Raw genomic sequence first — 21,389 nt, 5'->3', positions numbered from 1 at the left:
GGGAGCTCTTCTTAATATTTTGACACCAAAATCATGTCGATACACCTTACCGACTGCGAGTAAAGCCACCCACGCTTTAACTTGACAGACTGTATATAGGAAAATAAATATACCTTCATATTATAGACCGGTTTTTTAATTCATCCTTCGCATTCTGAACATGAATTTTCACACAGAAAAAATGCTACGATTCAACTCCAAAAGTGGACTTTTATCAAGGTGTTATATAAACTAACTGTGAGAAAGAAGGACAGACTTAAAAAGTTCACTAAAAACAAGCTCTAATATAAGCTAAATTCTTCTCTGTATATTGTAAATAATTTATTTAAAAAAATTCTTCTCCTTTTTATATTTGACATAATGTCAAGGAATCTTAAGCTTAATGTATTATTTAATCTAATGAGAATTGAGGGGGTATATTCTTAAACCAAAAGTGTCTCATTAGACAACAACAACTAATTTATCGACCAATGACTATTTTATTTATGTAATATAATCCTATAATCACACATGAGTATATTAATGATAATAGCAATTATACTATCAAAACAAATTTTTTTTTGACATTTTGTACAATTTCTTTTTTTTCAAAAATGCTTTTTTTTAATTTTCTGAATTTTTTCACTCGAGTAATTAATTTTTCAAGGGCAGACACACCATACAACAGAAGTAGCAGCCACTATCCAAGTGAGTCGATGGGTACCCAAAAGATTGGGTAGTTGGGTGTGGAAAGTATCGTAAAAGACAGATTTTATTTAAAATATTTTTATCGGTGGAATCTATACTTAATTTAAAAGTTGAGAGGATTTTAGTTTGTTTAAAAGATAATATTTTTGCAGAAAAAGTTATAATTTTGCGAAAAAATTCGTTTATTCTTTCTTCCAAATAATTATTTTCTCAAAAATATACATTCACGTGGTTCAAAATAAAACAGGCAAGAGGACGATGCCTCGCTTCAAGGCAAATTTTACCCCTATTAAAAAAAAGAGAAACATCTCATTTTCTCTGCATTTTAGAACCTGAAAAAGTCAAGTAGTTCTGATTTTGTCGGAAATATAAAAAGATAGATTTCTTCTAATGGCAAAATGTTTTTGCGCTCTATTAAGATATCTTTTACAGTGTTTGGCTGAATATATTAGGATACTCTAACATTCTTTAATTTTTGGAGTTCTCACCTCCTTATTTTGCATTACGAACGGTCTGCAGGGCGAACGTTACAGATAATTCCATAATACTAGCCCTAGTGCTATACTTGACAAGCAAATTTTTTTAAAAATGCTGTAATACTTGTCAGTGCCTTTGCATTATTTCATGCAAAAATTACCTAACTTTTTTAGATTAGAAAAAAAATCGTATTGGTATAGCTATCGGCCCAAGAGCATTGAAAATGCAATAATTCGTTTAATTTCGAAAAGAACCAATAATTCTTCATAGAGGTAATGGAGAGTAATTATATGAACAATAAAAAGACTATGAATTTATTTCTGCAAATAAATGCAACTGAAGATTTGCTTAAAGTCACCCCTTATGGTACTATGACTCAATTTTATGTATCTTTTTTTCCTTATTTGTATAATAATTTTTTAATATAATTTATAGTTACAATTTGTGTTTGACTTTCATAAAGATCAGAAAATATACTTATTAGAGAAGTTATAGTACCTTAAGGGGCGACATTTAGCGAGTTTGGGGGATACGTTTATGCACAAAATTAAATGCATATAGGCTGCGCATTGCTCAGGCAATTATTTAACGTCACACATATGGAGCATTTAATCCTGAATGTGCCTGTACCAATATGTATCCATCATAACCAGTTAGAGTTTGATCAAAGGAGTTTGATTTATTTTTGTTAGAGTTATTGCACTGGCTGAAATTGGCTTTATCTTTGGAAGAGAGTATCCCGTGCAGAAATTTCCCCATCTTTCCCCATTTAAAGTTGGGTTCTGATGGGGCTCCTGTCAGAATATATAGTCTAGGAAAAACTGGTAGAGCCCCTAGCGGAATATGTAGTCTAGAAAAAACTAATGCGTGCCCTGTCAGGTTCTAGTGAAGAATTCCATGCTTTGTATAGGCATAGCAAATCTATCTGTGTCTAATGGGGCCCCGACCAGAGAACTCCTAAAATCTTATATTGCCTCAAATATAATTTTAAGGCTTTTGAAGGTTTCAGTAGGCAAAAATAAATTTTTTATGAGTATTTAAACTCGTTATTCTCGAAAACTTGGCTTAGGGCACTAATGAATATTTTCTTCGGAGCCAGGTAGATATCTTTCAGTTAATGTTAAAGAACTTATTTCAAGTATAGCTCGCCTGTGCTTCCTTTTAAAGAAAAAAAAATGCTAACTCCCATCTTTATGAAAAGTTGTTAATGTTTGGAAAAAATTACATTTTAGGCTTAGGTTTAAATGCTCATAAAAATTAAATGTTAAAAAATTAAATTAAATGAAATTAAATATTATACGAAGAAAAATTTCAGTCGATTACATTTATTTACTTAAAAATTATTTTATTGATATTCATGTTAACATTTTGTATATTTTACATTTAAATAATGTCGTGTAATAATAAATATTTATTTAGAAAAATAGAGTTTAAAAATTGGAGCTTTAGCTTTTTTAAGCTGTAGGTTATGAGGATGGCTTTTTCATCGAGATTCAACTTGTCGCTTTAGCGCAGTGGATAAGACTCCCGCCTGCTAGGCGATAGATTTAGGTATAGATATGTAGGTTCGATACTCCGTAACGCTAGAAATTTTATTTGTAATATAATGTTTAAGAATGAAATATATGCATTCGCTATAAAAAGGACCATTAATATTTAAAGGAAAAATACTCGCAATTAATTAATATTTATTTTTTTAATTCCTTTTTTGTCATATCGTTAGAGTATAGCAGTAGTGGGTGTTAAAATTACCCAAAATGTTTAAATGAAATTTCAATTTTTGAAAATATAAATGATATTCCGATCGTATACAGTCGTATGATGATGAACGGATAAAAGTACTGGCTGCCAGTAGCGTGACAGTACTCTGTAGGAGTCCCGCAGAGGCTCTTCTCTTTAATTGAATTGTAGGCGGGCTGACCCCACTAGAACCCTATTAGAAAATCTAATAGGGCCTCGTGGCCTCAGAGTTACATTCCAGATGAGGCTCCGAATAATTTTCCTCGTTAAAGTCAATCTAGAGATATGGTAAACTAGCCAGGGTTCCCACTAGAGCCCTTCCTAAATTTCTGCACGGGCATATAGGTATACCTTTAGAGGATCTTACTTAATGTCTGTACTGGATCCTATATAGGTACATATAGAGGTATTTGCAGTAGGGAAATGGGGTCCTTGATCTATGTTAAAGAAATTTTTTTAATGTAAACTCCTATGTAGTTCTACTTTAAGGATTTTAGTATAGAGGAAAGTTAAAGGAGAGGAAGGGACCTAGAAGGTGGGAGAGAGATAGAGAGCTGCTGAATTTTTCACAGGTCTGAGTTGTTTCGCATACGAGAAGCTCGTGCAAACATTCTACAGCAGGGGTGGCCTGGTGAATAAAGGACCGACTGAAGCTGGGAGGGTGCTGAATGGGAACTCGTTATCAGGACTTGAATTCTAAACTGCGTACAAGGTGCCTTAGAATCTCATCCGCTGACCAAACCTCTTTCTAAATGTGCCAATGCACACACTCGCAGACTCACACACTGACATACAAAATGTAGACACACATGATGTAATTTAGGTCATCTCATATTGAATGCATCGAGGATTTTTATTTAATTATTTCTGTCCAATAAGTCACGACGAGCTGTGGTGGAGAAGTGCAGAATAATATAACATACGTAATCAGTCCAGGATTCCCGAACCTCATCGATCAGCCTATGAATTGTACAGTGACCATCAAGAAGATCGAACAGCAAATCAGCCAGCTGAGGATCGACTTCCTGCACTTTAACATAGTAAGGCTTCCATCTCAGATAGTAAAGAATACATTTCAGCAAACTCTTTTCATGGTTTAATATCTTTTATTAACTTATCTCCACCTAGATTCTTAGAAGTGAATTATATTTATGATTCTTAGAAATATCAGTAAGTTCTGGATGCACTGGGAATTTCATTTAAGTGCGCTTTAATGCATGGTCCTGAATGGCATTAACTTAAATCGAACACAACATTCGCTTGCTTCGAACTTCAATAGGCAGGGTCGCATCAATTATTTATACCGGCCATGGACGAATGACGCAACCTAATGCAACTAACGCACTGAGCCCATGTGCTGTTTGTCACACTTGTCTGCGTACCGCCTCTCTTTTGGCTCCGCGGCTCCTCTTGTCACAAAACCGCAGAGGTTGAAATTCTTGAAACAACTTAAATGGCTGATACTTAAATGGGATTCCCAGGGTACTTGAAGTTATACTCGAATCTGAGATAGTGAAAAAATAAGTGTGCAAGTTCTGAGTTAGGTGACCAATGAAAATTGAAAATGTTGAATTTAAAAATGCTCACTCGAAACTTTCTTGCTGTTGGCAAAAGTACTGCCATGCACTTCCTTCCGCTAGGCCGTTTTCTGTCTAAAAATAAATTCTCTTCGTTTTCGATTAAAAAAAAATATATAAACTTGTGGCTATGAAATTCTTTTAACCCTAGAAAGTATTTGTTATTTATTGAGGAATAAGCCTTAAATTGTATAAAACAAATATCAAATTAATTGAATATTATATCGGGCATAAAATACGAAAACTTGTAATTTCACCGAAATTAATTATCTGAAATGACCCAAGAACATTTTTTCCCTGGAATAATATGCACAGAATTTACTAACGGCATCAGTTTCAAAATAAATCTTGACTCAGAAATGTCCAGATGTCGAGCCATTTTTAGTACGGCTAGCACTCGGATGGGTGACCATCTGCAACGTACGACCAGGTTGTGTATTAGCTGCGTTTTAACTAAATTTGAGGCAGAGGTTTAACGCCAAAGATAATTGTGTGCATTCGATTTTTTTACATTTCTTTGAATTATTTTTAATTCAACCTGCATTTTTAAGAATTTCCTAAAAACCACTGAATTTTATGGATACTTTTTGTATTTTCATCTTTTATAATTCACCCTGAAGATTTTTAAGTTCACCTTGAATTCTTCTGAATTTTATCAGCTTTCTTTCTACTCCTATTTATATGAATTCAATGGCATTTTTTGCATAATATCTTCTTTAATTCACTTGCATTTGTTTCACTTTACTGGCATTTCTTTTAATTTATTCTGGATTCTTTTTAATTCATCTTGGATCCGTATAAATTTCGACCAAATCTCTTGAATTCTTTTGAATTCATCTAAATTCAATCTAGCTCTACTGGAATCAATGATATATTTTCAATTTGTTTAATTTGTGACAAAGCGTTTGTGTTTATTTGAAAGTCACCCTGAAGTATTATTAAATTATCCTATATTTCTATTTATATGTATTTATTGCAGAAAAGTTCTTAGCACTGTTCGGTTGAATACATGATTAATCTTGTAACTAGATGTATAATGTGAATAAATAGAGTCGAGTTCAGAATTCGTATCAGAAAAGGTATAAAATTATTTGATGTTTTTGAACATTTAATGCTTGTGGGCTATTGTGCATAGTAAAGCCGAAATAACGAGGAAATATCTGTGTGAATAAGAAATAAAAATAATAATATATTATTTTAAATTATTTTATATTATTTTAAATTTTCTGGAATTCTCTACAATTCTTCTAAATTCACTCGGTGTTTGTTTTTTGATTAGTTCTTTTGACTTGGCCCTAGACTTTATAAAACTCGATATTCCCTTGAATTTTTCTAAATTCACTCAAAACTTAACGAATTGAATGGATTATGTAATTATTTGTTTATTATTTCCAATCGACTGGATTTTTTTAATTCCCCCGATTTCATTTGAATTTTATTTAATTCCCTTTTTTTGGTTCAATTCATTTAAATTGTCTTCAATTTGCTCGATATTCTTTTCATTCCTATTGTAATAAATTCAGTGGAAATTTTTTTATTCTTTAATTTTGTTCTGGCTACTCAAATTATTATGAATATAATTTTTTGCTCATTAGAATTAATTTAAACTTATTTGAATTAAAAAGACCATTTAGTACATTAATAATGCAAATTTAATCACTTTTAGTCAATTTTAGTCACAATAGTACATTTCGATACGTGTGGGAGAAGTGATTATTTAGCGAATGAGACGTTCTTCGCACGAGCGAAGCGAGTCAAAAAAGTCTCATTCGCTAAAAATCACCTCTCACACAAATATGGAATAGTATTTTATACCACGAAAGGCGAAACAATCATGTCAAAAATGAGATTTTGAGGTTAGAGTGGTACAAAATATATTTCACAATATTATAGGAATCTTTAAACTACGAAAAATGTGTATTTCGAAATACAACGTTTTTTTTCTGGTATCTAGTATAAATATTTGGAATTTATTCATTATAGGGAATATTCTCTTTATATTGTTGAAGAAACACTGTCCATATTATTAGTAGGAAAAGAATGTTTAGGGGACATTTCAGATCATTATTGTAATAAAATTTACACATTTTCATACTCAAAGCCCATTAATATCTTCAACTTTTGTTTGTTTAATAAAATTTAGGAATCATTCCCTATTAAATAAGAAATACATTCTAGCTTTAAATTAAATTTTAATTAGTATTTTTTAAAATCTGAAACTAATAAAATACATTTTTCGACCTGAAACGGCCTAGCGATACCTTTAAACAATGCTTGTTTCTTTCTTTCCGGAGATTTCTGAGAAATTTAATATTTTAGTGTAAATAAATGTCATAATTTTTCGGACATGTATGGTAATTTATCGTGATTTATGGGAACTTATCATTTTGATTTTGACCAATCACTATTCACTGCCCAAAATAAGTCTGTCAAGTGTCAAATCTTACTGTTAGAAATACGGTCATGATTCTGGAGGTTTTGAAAAGTAATTTTAAAACGAAATGCGCAAGCGCGGCAGCTATAAGAATTAATTTTGCTCGAATTGAACGGTTCAAAAACGAAATTAAAGGGGAAGAGTGTGCCTTTCATTACAAAAATTTTGCAAGAAATTTTTACGGAATTGAAACCCTTAATTTGCAACATGAACTCATGCATTATTTTAGGTGTGAATGTTGGAGGTTTTGATAGAAATATACACATTGTTCTATGCAAAACCATTTATTTAGTAACAACAAATTATTTTGTTATCTAAATATGTACACAGAGGTACATGATAATTCTTATTCAAATAATATAAAGTGAAATCGTAAGGTAAATGCAACTGTTATCGTTCGTGCTCCTATTATCGTTCTAACTTGATTGAAATGTAATAAATAATGAATTTTTATACTTTGACTTATAAGGAGTATTAAGTACATTCACCTTACTCTCTCTGGTACAGAAAAAAAAGAAAAATAGTAAATTTACCTCAAGTGTCATCTATCGAAATACATATGTAAAAAGTAGGGGGAGGGGGGTTAAATCGACCCAAACTGAACTTTGACTGCACCCTATAGCTGACTGAAGGATACAAGTGACTCGAAACTATGCGTGAGGCTTCTATCCTAGAGTACAATTTTTAGACGGGGGGTAAGGACCCGTGTTCTTGCTTGGTTCGCAAATGGCGCCGATTTGAAATTTCGGCCTAGGTCAAATGGACTTCTCCTACGGTTAACGGGTTAAGTTACCATCCATTACTGAAAAATTACCCCTAATTACCAAAAATTATTAGTTTTCTTTAGATATTCACTACCTATTCTTAAGAATAATCAAGAAAATGCATGGAAATTTTATAATATATTCTGCAAAATTTAAATTATTCCAAAAAAATTATAGCAAAACGTATATTCTCGAAAGTTGCTTAATTTAAAATGGAACAATTGAGATATTATAAATATAAAATAATATAAAAGTATATTCGTTATTTAATGCTAATGACTTGATCATTGGATCAGAGAATGCAAAGCAACATTGCAACGAGTGGAATCTGATAGGTTCAATGAAGTTTACCCTCAACTAACGTGGTGGTTTCTCTCGGACAACCGAAAAGTTATATACACTAGGCTAGGTACCATGTTGGAGGATTCTAGTCCAGGATGTCGAGACTCCATTAAGTTAATTTGCATGTGTTAACGTCAAAGGCCACATCTGTTTGGCATCCGCTACTGCTATCGAAAAGCATAATTTCATTCGACCCTCAATTTTGTATCCCTTCCATCTATTTGAAGAAAATTTACCCTTTTCCAGTCACAGTAAATTTTGCAATGAATTCTCAAGAAATGAATCCTTAACAAAAATGTAATAACTAAATTTTCACCAAGAAAAGATTGTAATTTTAAATCAATAACATTTGAATTGAAACAAAATTGATTTTTCGGTCAAAATAGTAAACAAGTTTAATTTTTAACCAAATAATTAAATTTTAAATCAAAAAGATACATTTTTAACCAAGCAGAATAATTTTCTTCTAAAGAAGATAAAGGGTATTGCCGGGTAAGTATTGATGTTCATCCTAAAGTAGGAAAAAACTATAAAGAATTTTGACCTTTATATTGCATTTTTCTCAAAGTTATGGATAGGTAATGATAAATGAAAAAGTGGGTTTTCTCGGAAACCGCTTCACCGATTTTTATAAACAAAATATGTGTGGTGAAGGCCGATAAGACAATTTGCCATGAAATTTAAGACAGTGCCAAAATACTAGGAAAAAATATGTTTGAATTTTTGAGAATTTGTTTAAGGTTTATATTTGAAATCTGCAGCGACCATCCTTTCCCGAAAATATCTCTACATCCCTTATGTTAAACATATGCTGTAATATATAGTAAAAAGTCAGAAAACAACACAAAAAAAAGTGTATATATTCACAAAATGGCAGTCTACCTTTTTTTACAATTGGTTTAACTGTTGCGGAGTGTCGGTTTAAAAATCTACGTCTGTATTAGTTTGAACATCACTGGTGCGTTTTTTAGTGACTACTAACATTCACTTTCTACACAGAGAGAAATTTCAAGAGATTAATTGACGGAAGCGCGTGCTTTTATGTCTGCAATTTTTATGTGATTTAAAGTCTCTGACTATGATATAAACGCATTGAATTCGACACCAGAGAGCAAAGGAACGTGGCCTAATGTCTAAAACTTCGACACCTAAGCTGTAAAAGCAAGGGTACCTAGATCTTAGTTCTCCCGCCAAAGTGTATAAAACCAAGGAGCAGTGTCGTGAATTAATCTTCCGAAATTTTTCTCCGCGTAGAAACAATAAAATATTAGTTTTCTTTTAAAGAATATCAACATTCTAAGACATTTTTAAACACTACAAAATCTTGCAATCTTATTTTAATGAGTGTGGCACCAAAAACCAATCATATATCATTAAAGGGAAGAGGATTAAGCTTTCTTCTCTATTTAAATAAAACTCTGATACAATTTACGGTTTCAGCTAGTGAGTTGTATCAAGTTGCTTTATATACAGTGAAGGACACTGCAAACAATGCCCGAAACCGTGCGTAATTCCAAGTTCCAGTGTATTCATAGTTTGTGACAAATACGCTCCAGTAGTTCAGTCATGCTATTATTATCAACACAGTAATTAATCTTTGGGATATCAAAACGTTGGAAACAAATGACAACTGCATTTTAAAACAAGTGAAAGCCGCTCATAGTGCAACAGTGATCCTATTGTTCGCAAACTTTTCTTTGTGCTCGTGTGGGGGCAGCGAGCTTGTTTGGTCGTAGTAGGCGCGCATTCTAATGCGACTTGAAATGTGTGTATTTTAATTATTTTTTATTGTGCGCCAACTGCGACCAATGAGCCCGCTCCTCAACACAAGCGCCAAGAAAAGTTCACATGTATTGTCCACAAGCAATGAATACACTGGAGCTTGGAATCAAGCACGTATTCGGGCATCGCTTGCAGTGACCTTCACTGTAGATGACACAATCTGATGCAACCTTATCCACTTCCTCTTAATGATATGATTGGTCTTGGGTGCCACACTCATTGAAATAAGATTGTAATGCTTTGTGGTTTTTTGTAATATCTTAGAATGTTGTTATCTATTTAAATAAAGCTCACATTTTATTGTTTGTATAAAATAAGATCCAGTAGTCACTTAAAACACGCACCGCGTAATGTACCTGCCGGATGGTGTGGAAACCAGTAACTATGAATATGATGAAAATGAATATATATGAAAATATGAATATGAATTTTCAACCTTAAGGCTATGTGACAATTGGGTCACGTGACCAGATTCCTACCTTACCGCCACTTTTTTTATTTTCCAACTTATTTTCACACGAAGCGCCACATCAAGTTCAAAATTGTGGATTATGAATAAGAAGCACTGAGAAAGGTAGGTCTGGTCCTAAATTTGAATACTTATGAAAAAAGCAAAAAAAAAAAAATTATTGCCAACAAAAACTTTTTTCATAATTACGCAAATATAGGACCAGACTCATTATTTTCATTGATTCTTGTTTAGTATCCCATATTTTTAACTCGATGTGATGCTTTCTGTGAAAATAATCATAATCATAAAACAATAAACATTTTTATTTTGAATAAAAAGTAACTTAATTTAATTAAAAATGACCAATTTTTTTACAAAAGACTTGAATCCTCAATTAAACTAGATCAGTTTTAAACCAAATAGTTGTAATTGTAACGAAAAAAATTTTCCTACCGAAAAAGACGAATTTTTAACAAAATTAATACATTTTCAACCCCGGAGAATAATTTTGTATAAAAAGAACAAATTTTTCACAAATTATATAAAGTTTCTACCAACTAGTTAAATTTTCAACTAAAAAAAAAATAAATTTTCAACCAAACAAGGAAATGAATTTTCATACTAAAATGATGAATGTTAAACTCAAAAACTAAATTTTCTACAAAGTAGTTCAACTCTTGACCAAATCGTTCAATTTTTCACTAAATTGTTGAATTTTCTACCATATTGTTGAGTTTTCAATCTGAAAATGTGAATTAAAAAAAAATTAATTTTAAACCGAAAAAGATTCATGGCTAACTAAACAGTTGCATTAAAAAAAGGAAATTTGTACAAAAAGAGGTGAATTTCCTCACAAAAAAAAGAACAATAATTTTTATCAAACTGTTGAAATTATATACAAAAAAATTTAAGCTTTGCACAAATTATAACAATTTAGCACTGGTAAAACTAAATAGTCATTGTTATCAAACGCTTTATTTTCTAAAATTCATTTTAACAAGGTTTGACTTTTATATAATTAACAGAATTGACATTTTATGCATATTCGTTTCCTAAGTTTATTGAATATTGGTAAAATTTAGGGGGTTTAACTACATATTATCAAGCCGAATATGGATTTTTAAAAATTTATTTAAAAAATTTCTATATAGTAGTTTATAAAAGGAGTTTTTAAATACATCATATTATGAATATTTTTTTCCATTCTGCTTGGTCAGGTGTTATTTCAATAATTCATGTAATTAATTTTCAGGAGATTTTATGAATATTGGAAGATGTTATGGTCTGCGTTTTTAAATTTCTAATTAATACAAATTTATTTGTTAAAATGATCACTCCGGACAATCAGTTTTTGAAGAAAAATAAAAATTCTGTCTCAACTCGGATTTGAAGTAGGATCGCCACTATCCATATAAGTTCGTCTTCTTCAGACCACAGTTGCGTAATTGGTTAACGTACGGGCGGAGTAATTGTTCTAACGTCGAAATGTGTCTTAATTACTGATTAATTTAATTGTGCTGACAAAATATTTGCATACTATATGCTTTTCGTGGTATTTTATGTCTTTTTGTGAATAGACAAAAAAAAGATAGGCACGCCCAAGTAATTCACTTTTAATTAAATCACTAATTTATTCAATTAAAAAATGTAATTAATATTTTAAGTAACCATCGTTAAAAATAAGTCTAATGAATAAATTTGATTCATTCTGTTATTTAAATGAATGGTACTATATTATTTAATTAAAATTTGGACATTTCAATTTTAGTTAAAAAAATGAAGGGCGGCTGGACTTATTGAAATTAACCGATGAGCGAGAGTGGGGCTAAGCCAACAGTGGGGTTAAGCCGATACTTGCTTTTTAAAGAAAAATATAAAAAGCGTGAACTTGTTCCTTCTTTTTAATAAAAAAAAGGTGTCAAACATGAATGAGTTGTTAAATTTGAATTTTCCGATTATTTTCAAAGTTTTTCGGATACCAATATGCAAATTTTACGCGTGGGACTAACTGAAAGCCGAGTGCGTCACCGTGCCTGCCAGGGTACAGATAGAATACAGATATAGGTACATACAGACGCACATACAGACAAGCACCTTTGTAAAAATCGTTTTTTTTTGCCTTAGGGTGTTTTAAACGTCACGATTTTATGAAAACCGGCGAGGTACAATTTCGCATAAAACTAATACCTTCTCATTATAAGATGAGAATATAACAAACAATTTTTTTTTAAGCAGGTATTAGGTATTGTTGGATCGAGAACTTAGTTGGCTACAATAATAAAGATTAAAAAATGTGTCATTTTCTTTCTTTAAACATTATAATCAAATGTCGACTTAGTTCCAGGAGGGTGTCGTCTTTGCCCACGATATTTTCCTCGGCCTATTTTCCATCACTCCACTTTTTCATAATAATCGATAAAAAACCTCGTACTTGAAAATTAACAGCTAAATTTTGTAGCCAACTAAATTCGCGACCCAACAATATCGAATACATTTTCAAAGAATTTTTTTACATTCTCATCATTTATGATTGAGAAAGTATTAGAATTGTCGGAAATTTGACATTACAATTTTTCAACGGATCTCCACGTTTCGAGACCCCCTGAATCCGAAAATCAGGTTTTTACGATGGCATCTGTCTGTCTGTCCGTCCGGCCGTTCGTCCGTCCGTCTGTCCGTAAACACGATAACTCTCGAAAAAATGAAAGAATCAAATCCATCTTTGGCACACTTTTTCTAGGTCCTAAAAGAAATGAGGAGTTCGTTAACCAGCTATTTGTGATAAAAATTCAAAAAGTGAGCGCATTTAAAAAATTTTTGAGACCACTTTCTTCTGAATTTGAAATTTCCATGTACGGATATTTATAGTATTGAAAAGAACAAACAATTTATCCTCATGACTTTCTTCTATAAAAAGAAAATTCTCAGAGTGAAAGCGTTTTCCAAATTTTTTTTAATCAACCGAAAATCAAAATTTGAAGCCGAAAAACGCGCAATATGAAAAAAAGTCATAAGAAGAAAAACATTTCTTTTTGAAATCCCTACAAGACTGTCATAACGAATATTTGAATTTACTTCAGAAATCGAAAATTCAAATTTTTTTGCACAAAAAATAATAGAAAATAAAAAATTCCATTTTATGGACAAACTATGTAGGACACAAAAAACATGAATTAATAAAAATGGTTATCCCAAAAAAGATCTACAATTTCGTTAAGAATCACTTCTTGATAGGACGCGTACTTTTTGTTTTATTCGTGAAAAATACGAGTAACATTGAAAAAAGTAAAATAAAAAAAAATGTGTGGAAAACCGACGAAAGTTACGAGAAAAAAAAATCCAACAACAACTGTTTACAAATGTCTGTCGGAAATCGAGCGCCTAGGGCGAGTGTCACGATGAGAATGTGTACCTCAAAGCCTACAGAGCTTTGAAAAACTTAATCTTTGCCTATACTTAATTAAGTAGACAACTCAGAATATGAAGACGCATATAAATACTGCCATCTAAAAGAAATCTTTTTGATAAAGTTTTTTACAAGCATTCCAAATGCAAAGAATAAATATCCGAGCGCGAAGCGCGAGGTAACCTAGTATCGAGCGCGAAGCGCGAGATCCAACCGTCGCGCGCCCCAGGCGCGCTTAAACTTGCGAGCGAAGCGAGCCGCGCGCGTAGCGAGCGATGAGAGTGTGCCCGCGAAGCGGGCAGATTTTTTCAATTTAAAAACGACATGAAATAAAAGTGTCGGCTGTTCTATTTTATAGAAATATGTGTATGCTATTTTATTGATTTTAGGTAAATAAGTTTGATAATTTAATTTGTAAATGTGAGCACAGGTTGCAAATTAAATTTTTTTAGAATAAATCAACAATAATGTATTTCATATCCAAAGTATTTTCATAAAAGTTGACCCAGATTATTTTTCCTGTGCTCACCTCATCCTAATATATCAAACCGTTTGGGACTGAATTCAAGCCAAAAAACTATAGAAATATATTCTCAATAAAAATAGCAGTTATCCTCAATATCTTGAATATCTTCTAAGATTTTACGAGCCTCTTGGAAAAATGTCGTGGCAGTTTGGTTACAGGTCTGGCCCAGGTTTAGATTTATCTAGACTCTCTAGTCTGGAAGATCTGATCTGTATCAGGACTGGCGCTGATAAGCGAACCAGGAACAAAAAAATTGTTCAGTGCGGTCAGCAATTCTTTTTGGACATATTTCGTAAAAGTCACTGGGTGTTAAAAATAATAGAAAATAAGAAATTCACACTATCAAAGCAAGATTCTTTTCTCAGAGATTGACAGCCTGGTCTGGTCCAAGTTTGGCACTGATCAGCTAGGCAATATCAACAATTGTAAGTTAGATCTGGAACGTCTGGCCTAGCCCACACCTGGCGCTGATCAGAGAGACAAGAATAAAAAAATCCTAAGTTCAAACTGGACATTTTTTAGACACATTTCGTACAAGTGACAGAGTGTTTAGAATGATAGAAAATAAGAAATGCACATTTTCAAAACATGATTTTTTTTCTGAATACCTTGACAGTCTGGTCTAGCCGAGGTTTGGTGCTGACCACCTAGCCAATAAGAAACAAACTCGAAGTTCAATCAGTAAATTTGTTTGACAAAATATGTGCTTCGAAAGTAATACAGGGTGTCTGTAAGCTAGCTAATAGTTCGCGGCTGACCAGCCCATAACTAGTGGCTGACCATCCTATGACTAGCGGCTGACAAACCGGTCTGGCCTAGAGCAAGCCAGAAAAAACGTTACAATTTTGGTCAGACCAAAGCCAGGCCGTCTGTTTAGCGCCAGTGTTTGAAACCTGACAGTCTGGTCTGGGCCAGGCCAGTGCTAGAACATTTTTTCGGCATGGGGTATTTAGCAAAAAATCAAAATTCGGAGATGAAATATAAATGGGAAAATCTTTATTTTTATTCAAGAAGTTAACAATTCCTGCAATTTGTATCAGAAATATGTTGCTACAGACTTCTGGTTAAAATTTGGTATAAATTAGTTGGATCGATTTGGATCTAGAGGTGAGCACAGGTACAAATTTCCATTTTTAACATAGAAAAATATTAATTAGAATTTTAATAATTTAGGATGTTTTTTTTTCTAAATACATATCACAAAACATGATGGCATGGTGTTCTAAGTAAAATATTAGGAATAAAGTATAAAACACATTATTGTTGAATGATTGTAAACAAATTAAATTTTTCACATGTGCAACTTTGCAGCTTAATTTATTGTCTTCATTTAAATGAAATTCAAATGAGAATTCTGTATCAATATATTTTGTATCGATATTGCAACAATTTTTGATATCTTGAATAGTATTTCATATTCTGAGATTTATTTATTCTCTACATTTTTATTTTTTTTATCCTAAATCCGTAAAACTTTAAAAACTTATCGAAATATCGAAAATTTTTGCAATATGTATCGGTAATCTGATGCCGCTGACGATTTCTGAATTTCATAATTAAATTATCATATATGTATATGTGTACCTTAATTTTAGTTTGCTGAAATTAAAATGATCCACAATTTTAATGCGGAATAGCAATTGAAAAAGTGGAATTAAATAATTCAAATCTTTTTCTCTTTATATTTCTTTATTAAAAATATTTACTGAGAAAATTCAATTATAGCTCTTAACAAAATATGTTCATTCTTATTGTATAATCTTCTTAAGAATGAATGTTTTACTTACTGCTGAAAGTTAAATATAAATATCATTATATTATACTTTTTCTGAATTATTTATATCTCCTCATTAAAATTTTTCCTATTTTGCATATTCTTTAGAAACTTTTCAGCTTATTTTCATTGTCATATCTGCAGCTTCTGGATAGTAAGTTATTATATAAATTATGCTAGCGCAATTTCGCGGCCTATCGTCCCTGCCAGAGAGAAACACACACACACATACATACATAGGAGCATTGCAAAGTTTGCGGCTCTCCTTCCCTGATACCATTTAAAATGTTCCGTATTTTAAGATGGGAAAAGTTTAACTTGAACAGACTGCGCGCCGCTAGTGAATTACGTCGGTCCGGGAAATTTCAGTGGAAACGAGGTGGGAAACGCGCAAATGCAATTTCGCCCTCAGACCGCGTAATTATTCATTATTAAGGCGTAAAAATGGAGTTTGAATTTTTTAATTTAGCTGAATTCATCTAATAAAATATTTATTGTGATGGCATAGAAACTTTTTTTCAAATCGACTTCCATGACTAATTTATTGGATAATACAAAATTAAATACAAAAATATGTAAAGATAATTTTCTTGAAAAGATTTACTTGCGAATATATTATTCAGGGCCTTGTATAAGAATAAACTGCTTATGGGTGCGGAATAAATTAAATAAAGTTTTTTTTTGAAATTTTGAACCCGGTATCCACCTTAATTAGAATCCGTAAGTTTTGAGCCTTCCCTCCACCAACCCTCTTATCCTACGTAACTTTTGGCGAAAATATTTTTTTCGCGAATTTATTTAGGGGTCATCGAAAAATAACTAAAAAAAATTTCATTTTGCATTCTTCAGCAAATTATACACATTGTTGACCAAATCGATAATTTTTCACCCAAAGAGATAAAATTTTAACTAATGTAATTAATCTTTAAAAAATGAATATTTAAGAAAGCAGTTCAAATTTCAACCAAGGGGTTAAATTTTCAACCTCCAAGAATTGAATTTTCGACAGAAAATTTGAAAGTTGATATTTTAATAAAAAATTATAATTTCAAATCAATAACTATTAAATTTAACCGAAGATTACCAATTTTTAACAAAATACAAAAATTAAAAAAAAAACAGTTCAATTTTTAATCAAATAATGAATTTTTAACGAAAATTATGAATCTATAACTAATGAAAAAATTAATTTTCAACAAAGTATTTAAAAGTTCGAGCAAATAGTACAATTTTCTACTGAATTATTGAATTTTCTACAAAAAATTCAATTTATATCCTGAAAATGTATATTTTTAACAAAAAACTTCATTTTTAACCAAAACAGATTCGTTTTTAACGATTCAGTTACAAAAAGAGATGCATTTTCAGACCAAAAAGGACAAATTTTTATCGAAACAGTTGATTTTCTTACAAAGTTTTTGAAGTCTTAAACAAAAGGGTCCCTATTTGAGATTCTTATAACTTTCAACAAAACAATTAACATTTGGGCAAAATAATACAATTTTTAAACAAAAAAGATTTATTCTTAAGAGCAAATTGTAGTACTCGCAAACTTTAAAATATCTTACGTAAGAAATTGTTTCGTCCAGACCCCATCCCCTCACCCCCAACCTGTCATTACTCAAAAAAGTTTACGTAATTTACGAACGACTTCTTACTAGTAACCAATTCGGACTAATTTATGATATGGTAATTAAAAAACCAAAGAGTGGATTTTGAAATATACTTGTAATTTAAAAAAAAAACAATGTGAAACCACCTCTGTGAAAATAATATATTTGTATGATCTTTTACTTCTACTATGTTCCGTGTAATATAAACGTAATCAGTTTTTCGCAGCTTATAAATTATAATTTCGGTATTGTAAATAACCATAATTTTGAAAGGGAGAAGTATTGTAATATGATAAATGATAATGGTGTTAACAGGGCATCAAGTCCAGATTGCACGGTTCTTTTTTTGAAAGATGGTTCATCTCACAATGGTTAAATATATCAAGTGTGGTAGTAGAACCTCCCAACAGGAACACGAGAACAATTGTAATGACAGACAAAAGGTTACTTTTCGTTGAAGTTATTAACCCCTTGGATGCGCCACATTCACAGATGTAGCATTGTTGGCCTCTTCTAATTGCTCATTCGTAATGCTTGAGCAATTAAAGCATTTTTATTCAGACTTGCTTTTTCCACGTTATGAACGATTTTTAAATTAGAACGCACACACATGCCAAACACGCGAGATTATAATATCGTGCTTCACGCAATTTTTAAAATTAAATAAGAAGTTGATCTTAAAATGAATTTCTGTATTTCGTAGTACCTATTATCTAAAATACAACAAAATGAAAGCAAGGAAAATATTATTAGTAATTGATGGAAAATGATATCGTAACTAACATAATCAAAAATTGTTTAAAATTGTAGGTTAAATAAAAAAAAATTTAATTTAAAACAACTGATCTTCGGTAAAAAAGTGCTAACAAATTCTATTATTCTTCAGTTTTATATGACAACACTAGCATAATAAAACCAAAATGTGTCAGCATTGTGAATCTTTTTTTAAACCTCAAATTTTTTGCTTAATATAACAGCTTTCCGGTAAAAAAGATAAAAAACCATATCCTGAAATGATTCTAAATTTGTAAACCATTTTTGAAATCTATACTCATTTGTGCTCGTATAAGCGAGCATAAACTAACATTGTTCAACCATTTTTAATCTACTCAAAAATCCACTGATTTTTAAAATTAAAAGCAGGTAACAATTTCTGGTAAAAAAATCCTACAAAACCAAAAATGTACAAAAATGGTTAATTTAATGACTGAATGATAATATGAAGAATTATTCTAGCGCCAGTACTGGATTATTCGTGGCTGTCTGTTCACGCTAAATTAGATTGGCGCTCTCTTGGCGTTATCTATACCTACTAGATAGAAAAATCCATCACGCAGTTCTATGCAGACCCACTAATGTCGCTAGCCAGAATTTGACATCACATTAATATGAAAATTCCGTTTAAAATCTAGCTGGGCTCGAGAAAGTACTTCTATTCGGAATTTGAAAAAGAATGCGATATTTAACAAATAATTAATAAAAAATAAAAAATTATATTGATTGCAGTGCTGAAATCAAAGGAAATAGAAAAAATAAAGTTGCCTGTGTTGTCAGTGCTGTCTCATAGTGCAGATTTGTTAATTTAATTCATCACTAAGTATCGATTGATCTGACGCACTATACCTTGTTTATTGGTAAACTATTGAATGAAAGAAAAAGCTAATATAAAAAATCATTGCTGAATAAAGACATTTTATCGTTAGGTTTTCTAGGAAAGTAATTTTCCTTTTCGTATGACATGTATCCAGTACTCATGTACATTAAAATGACATATTTCCTAACCTCAAATATTATCCAGTGCTAGCAACAGCATTCAACTTTCAGCATGCAATGCAATTTTAAAACTGTTACCAAAAAAGTTGGCAACAATAACCGGAACCGGATTGCAAGAATTAGATGTTCGTCATGCCGCCATTCAGTGTAAATACGTTTCGTTTCGCGACCACGAGGTTTAAAGTTTTCCAGCTTCTTTTTCGACGTAAGGGCGTTGGAATCAAGAGCCAATCTCAAAACTGGATTTTCTCATTTTACTCCATAAATACTAGAATTAAATCTTTTCTAGATAATCAGGGCTTAGTCCACTTTTCAATTAACTCTTTATTCGGAATAGAACATTGGCTAATTCCAATAGTTTTTATATAAGGTGTTTTTTTCCTTACCCCAGCATTTGAAAAAAACGTCTCACATGAAAGCTATTGAAATTAAACAATTTTTCACTCCAAATAAAAATTTGAATCATTGCAGGAATAGGCCCTGATCATCTAAAAAATATGTAATTTTAGTATTTATGGAGTAATATGAGAATTCAATTTTGAAGTTGGCTCCTGGTTTCAAAAAATTTACAATCAAAATTTTGTTTTTTATCAATAATATTTGGAAACATTCTGACAAAAAAGTACATAAAAGCTATATTCGATTTTTTTACAGAAATCTGGAAATGGTTAACATTCCCCATGTAGCTCATAGTGCTTTTATGTCAGGAATGATTTAATTATAAAAATTAGTATCAAATATGCCATCTAGGTCGCATCTAGATCTACTAGACTTTACTAGATTCACTAGAACGCGGCAGTACAGCAAATGTAGATAGCGGCTAGACGATTGGAGCCTTACATTTGCGCATTGCCCCAGCATAGTTTCTCGAGATAGTGTCAGTATAGACTCGTGGCGGTCTAGGCTGGAACAATATAGCACCATGAATTTTTTCCACACGGGAACATAAAGTAGCAAAAAAACAGTTCCAAATTGTAAATTTCCTTTAAAACCTAATATTTTTGTTGTTGAAATTAACCGTATTCTGGTGAGGATTGCCAATATAACGTTATATACAGATTTCAGTTATAAAACTTCAATAAAACCGAGAACTGTTTAAAAGTTGAGAAATGTGCATCTTGTTGGAGATAAATTTCTTAAAATTAAAACTACAAGTTTCCATAGAAAAATACTAACATAAACCAAAGTTGTTTAGAAATAGGAATCGCCTTTGAAATCTAATATTTTTTTATTTAAAAAATCCCTTTCCGATGTAAGACGCTAGCAGAACTTAAAGTTATTGATAACTGGGGATCTTGATGCTGGCTTTTGTTTAAAAATTCTAATTTCCGGTGAAAATAACTAACAAATTCTAAACTTTTTAGAAATGTTAAACCTCATTTAAAAGTTTTAGTTCAACCGTTAAAGAGCATTGAAAAGTACAGACCTTACTCTATTCGCATGTTTTTTAAATACATTTTTCTTTTAAAAAGGGATTATTTGTATATTTCATTTTCAAAATTTCAAATTTAAGATATACAGCAACTTAAATTTCACTTCAAGTAGTTCGATATTTTAAATTTTAAATTATAATAAAAAGCCAATCAGGTTTTCAACAACAATGATTGCGAGATTTTTAAGATATATCGTTTAACAACTTTGCTAGATGGAATTATTGTATTATATGCTACGTATTACGCTAAAAAATGTTTCTAAGAATCTAACAAACATTTTTCGCTCATATTAAAATTAGAATTTGTTTAATTAAAAAGAATTTGCTTGAGTCAAACAATGATGCATTTGTATCAAATAAGTTTTATTTGAATGAAAGTCTGTCAGGATAGTAATTATGTTTATTTTTACTTTTTATTTATCGAATTTACAATTTAAAGTGAATGTTATTATTGATATTAAATATAAGGTTTAAAAGTAAATGGTATAATTATTATATTAATTTATCCACAACGCTTATTTTACAGGGACAACCTAATCGAAGAACTGGCGTTTGCGATGAAGACGTCATGGATGTAAGTTGAATTTCTTTCAATTATGTATCAGTTTATA

General features: G+C 31.2%; 1 protein-coding gene across 1 annotated transcript in view; it reads left to right on the top strand.

Moving 5' to 3' along the window:
* LOC117181677 overlaps positions 1-21,389 on the top strand; it is a 59,072-nt gene that overhangs the window by 23,295 nt on the left and 14,388 nt on the right. The window contains exons 3-4 of the mRNA XM_033374586.1: positions 3,784-3,944; positions 21,305-21,352. Coding sequence (XP_033230477.1) covers positions 3,784-3,944; positions 21,305-21,352 — 209 coding nt within the window. The remainder of the gene's footprint in view (positions 1-3,783; positions 3,945-21,304; positions 21,353-21,389) is intronic.

The sequence above is a fragment of the Belonocnema kinseyi genome, chromosome 10 (assembly GCF_010883055.1).
Source record: "Belonocnema kinseyi isolate 2016_QV_RU_SX_M_011 chromosome 10, B_treatae_v1, whole genome shotgun sequence".
Classification (NCBI taxonomy): domain Eukaryota; kingdom Metazoa; phylum Arthropoda; class Insecta; order Hymenoptera; family Cynipidae; genus Belonocnema; species Belonocnema kinseyi.
Note: the sequence above shows the minus strand (reverse complement) of the source record. Positions and strands in the feature narration are given on the sequence as shown.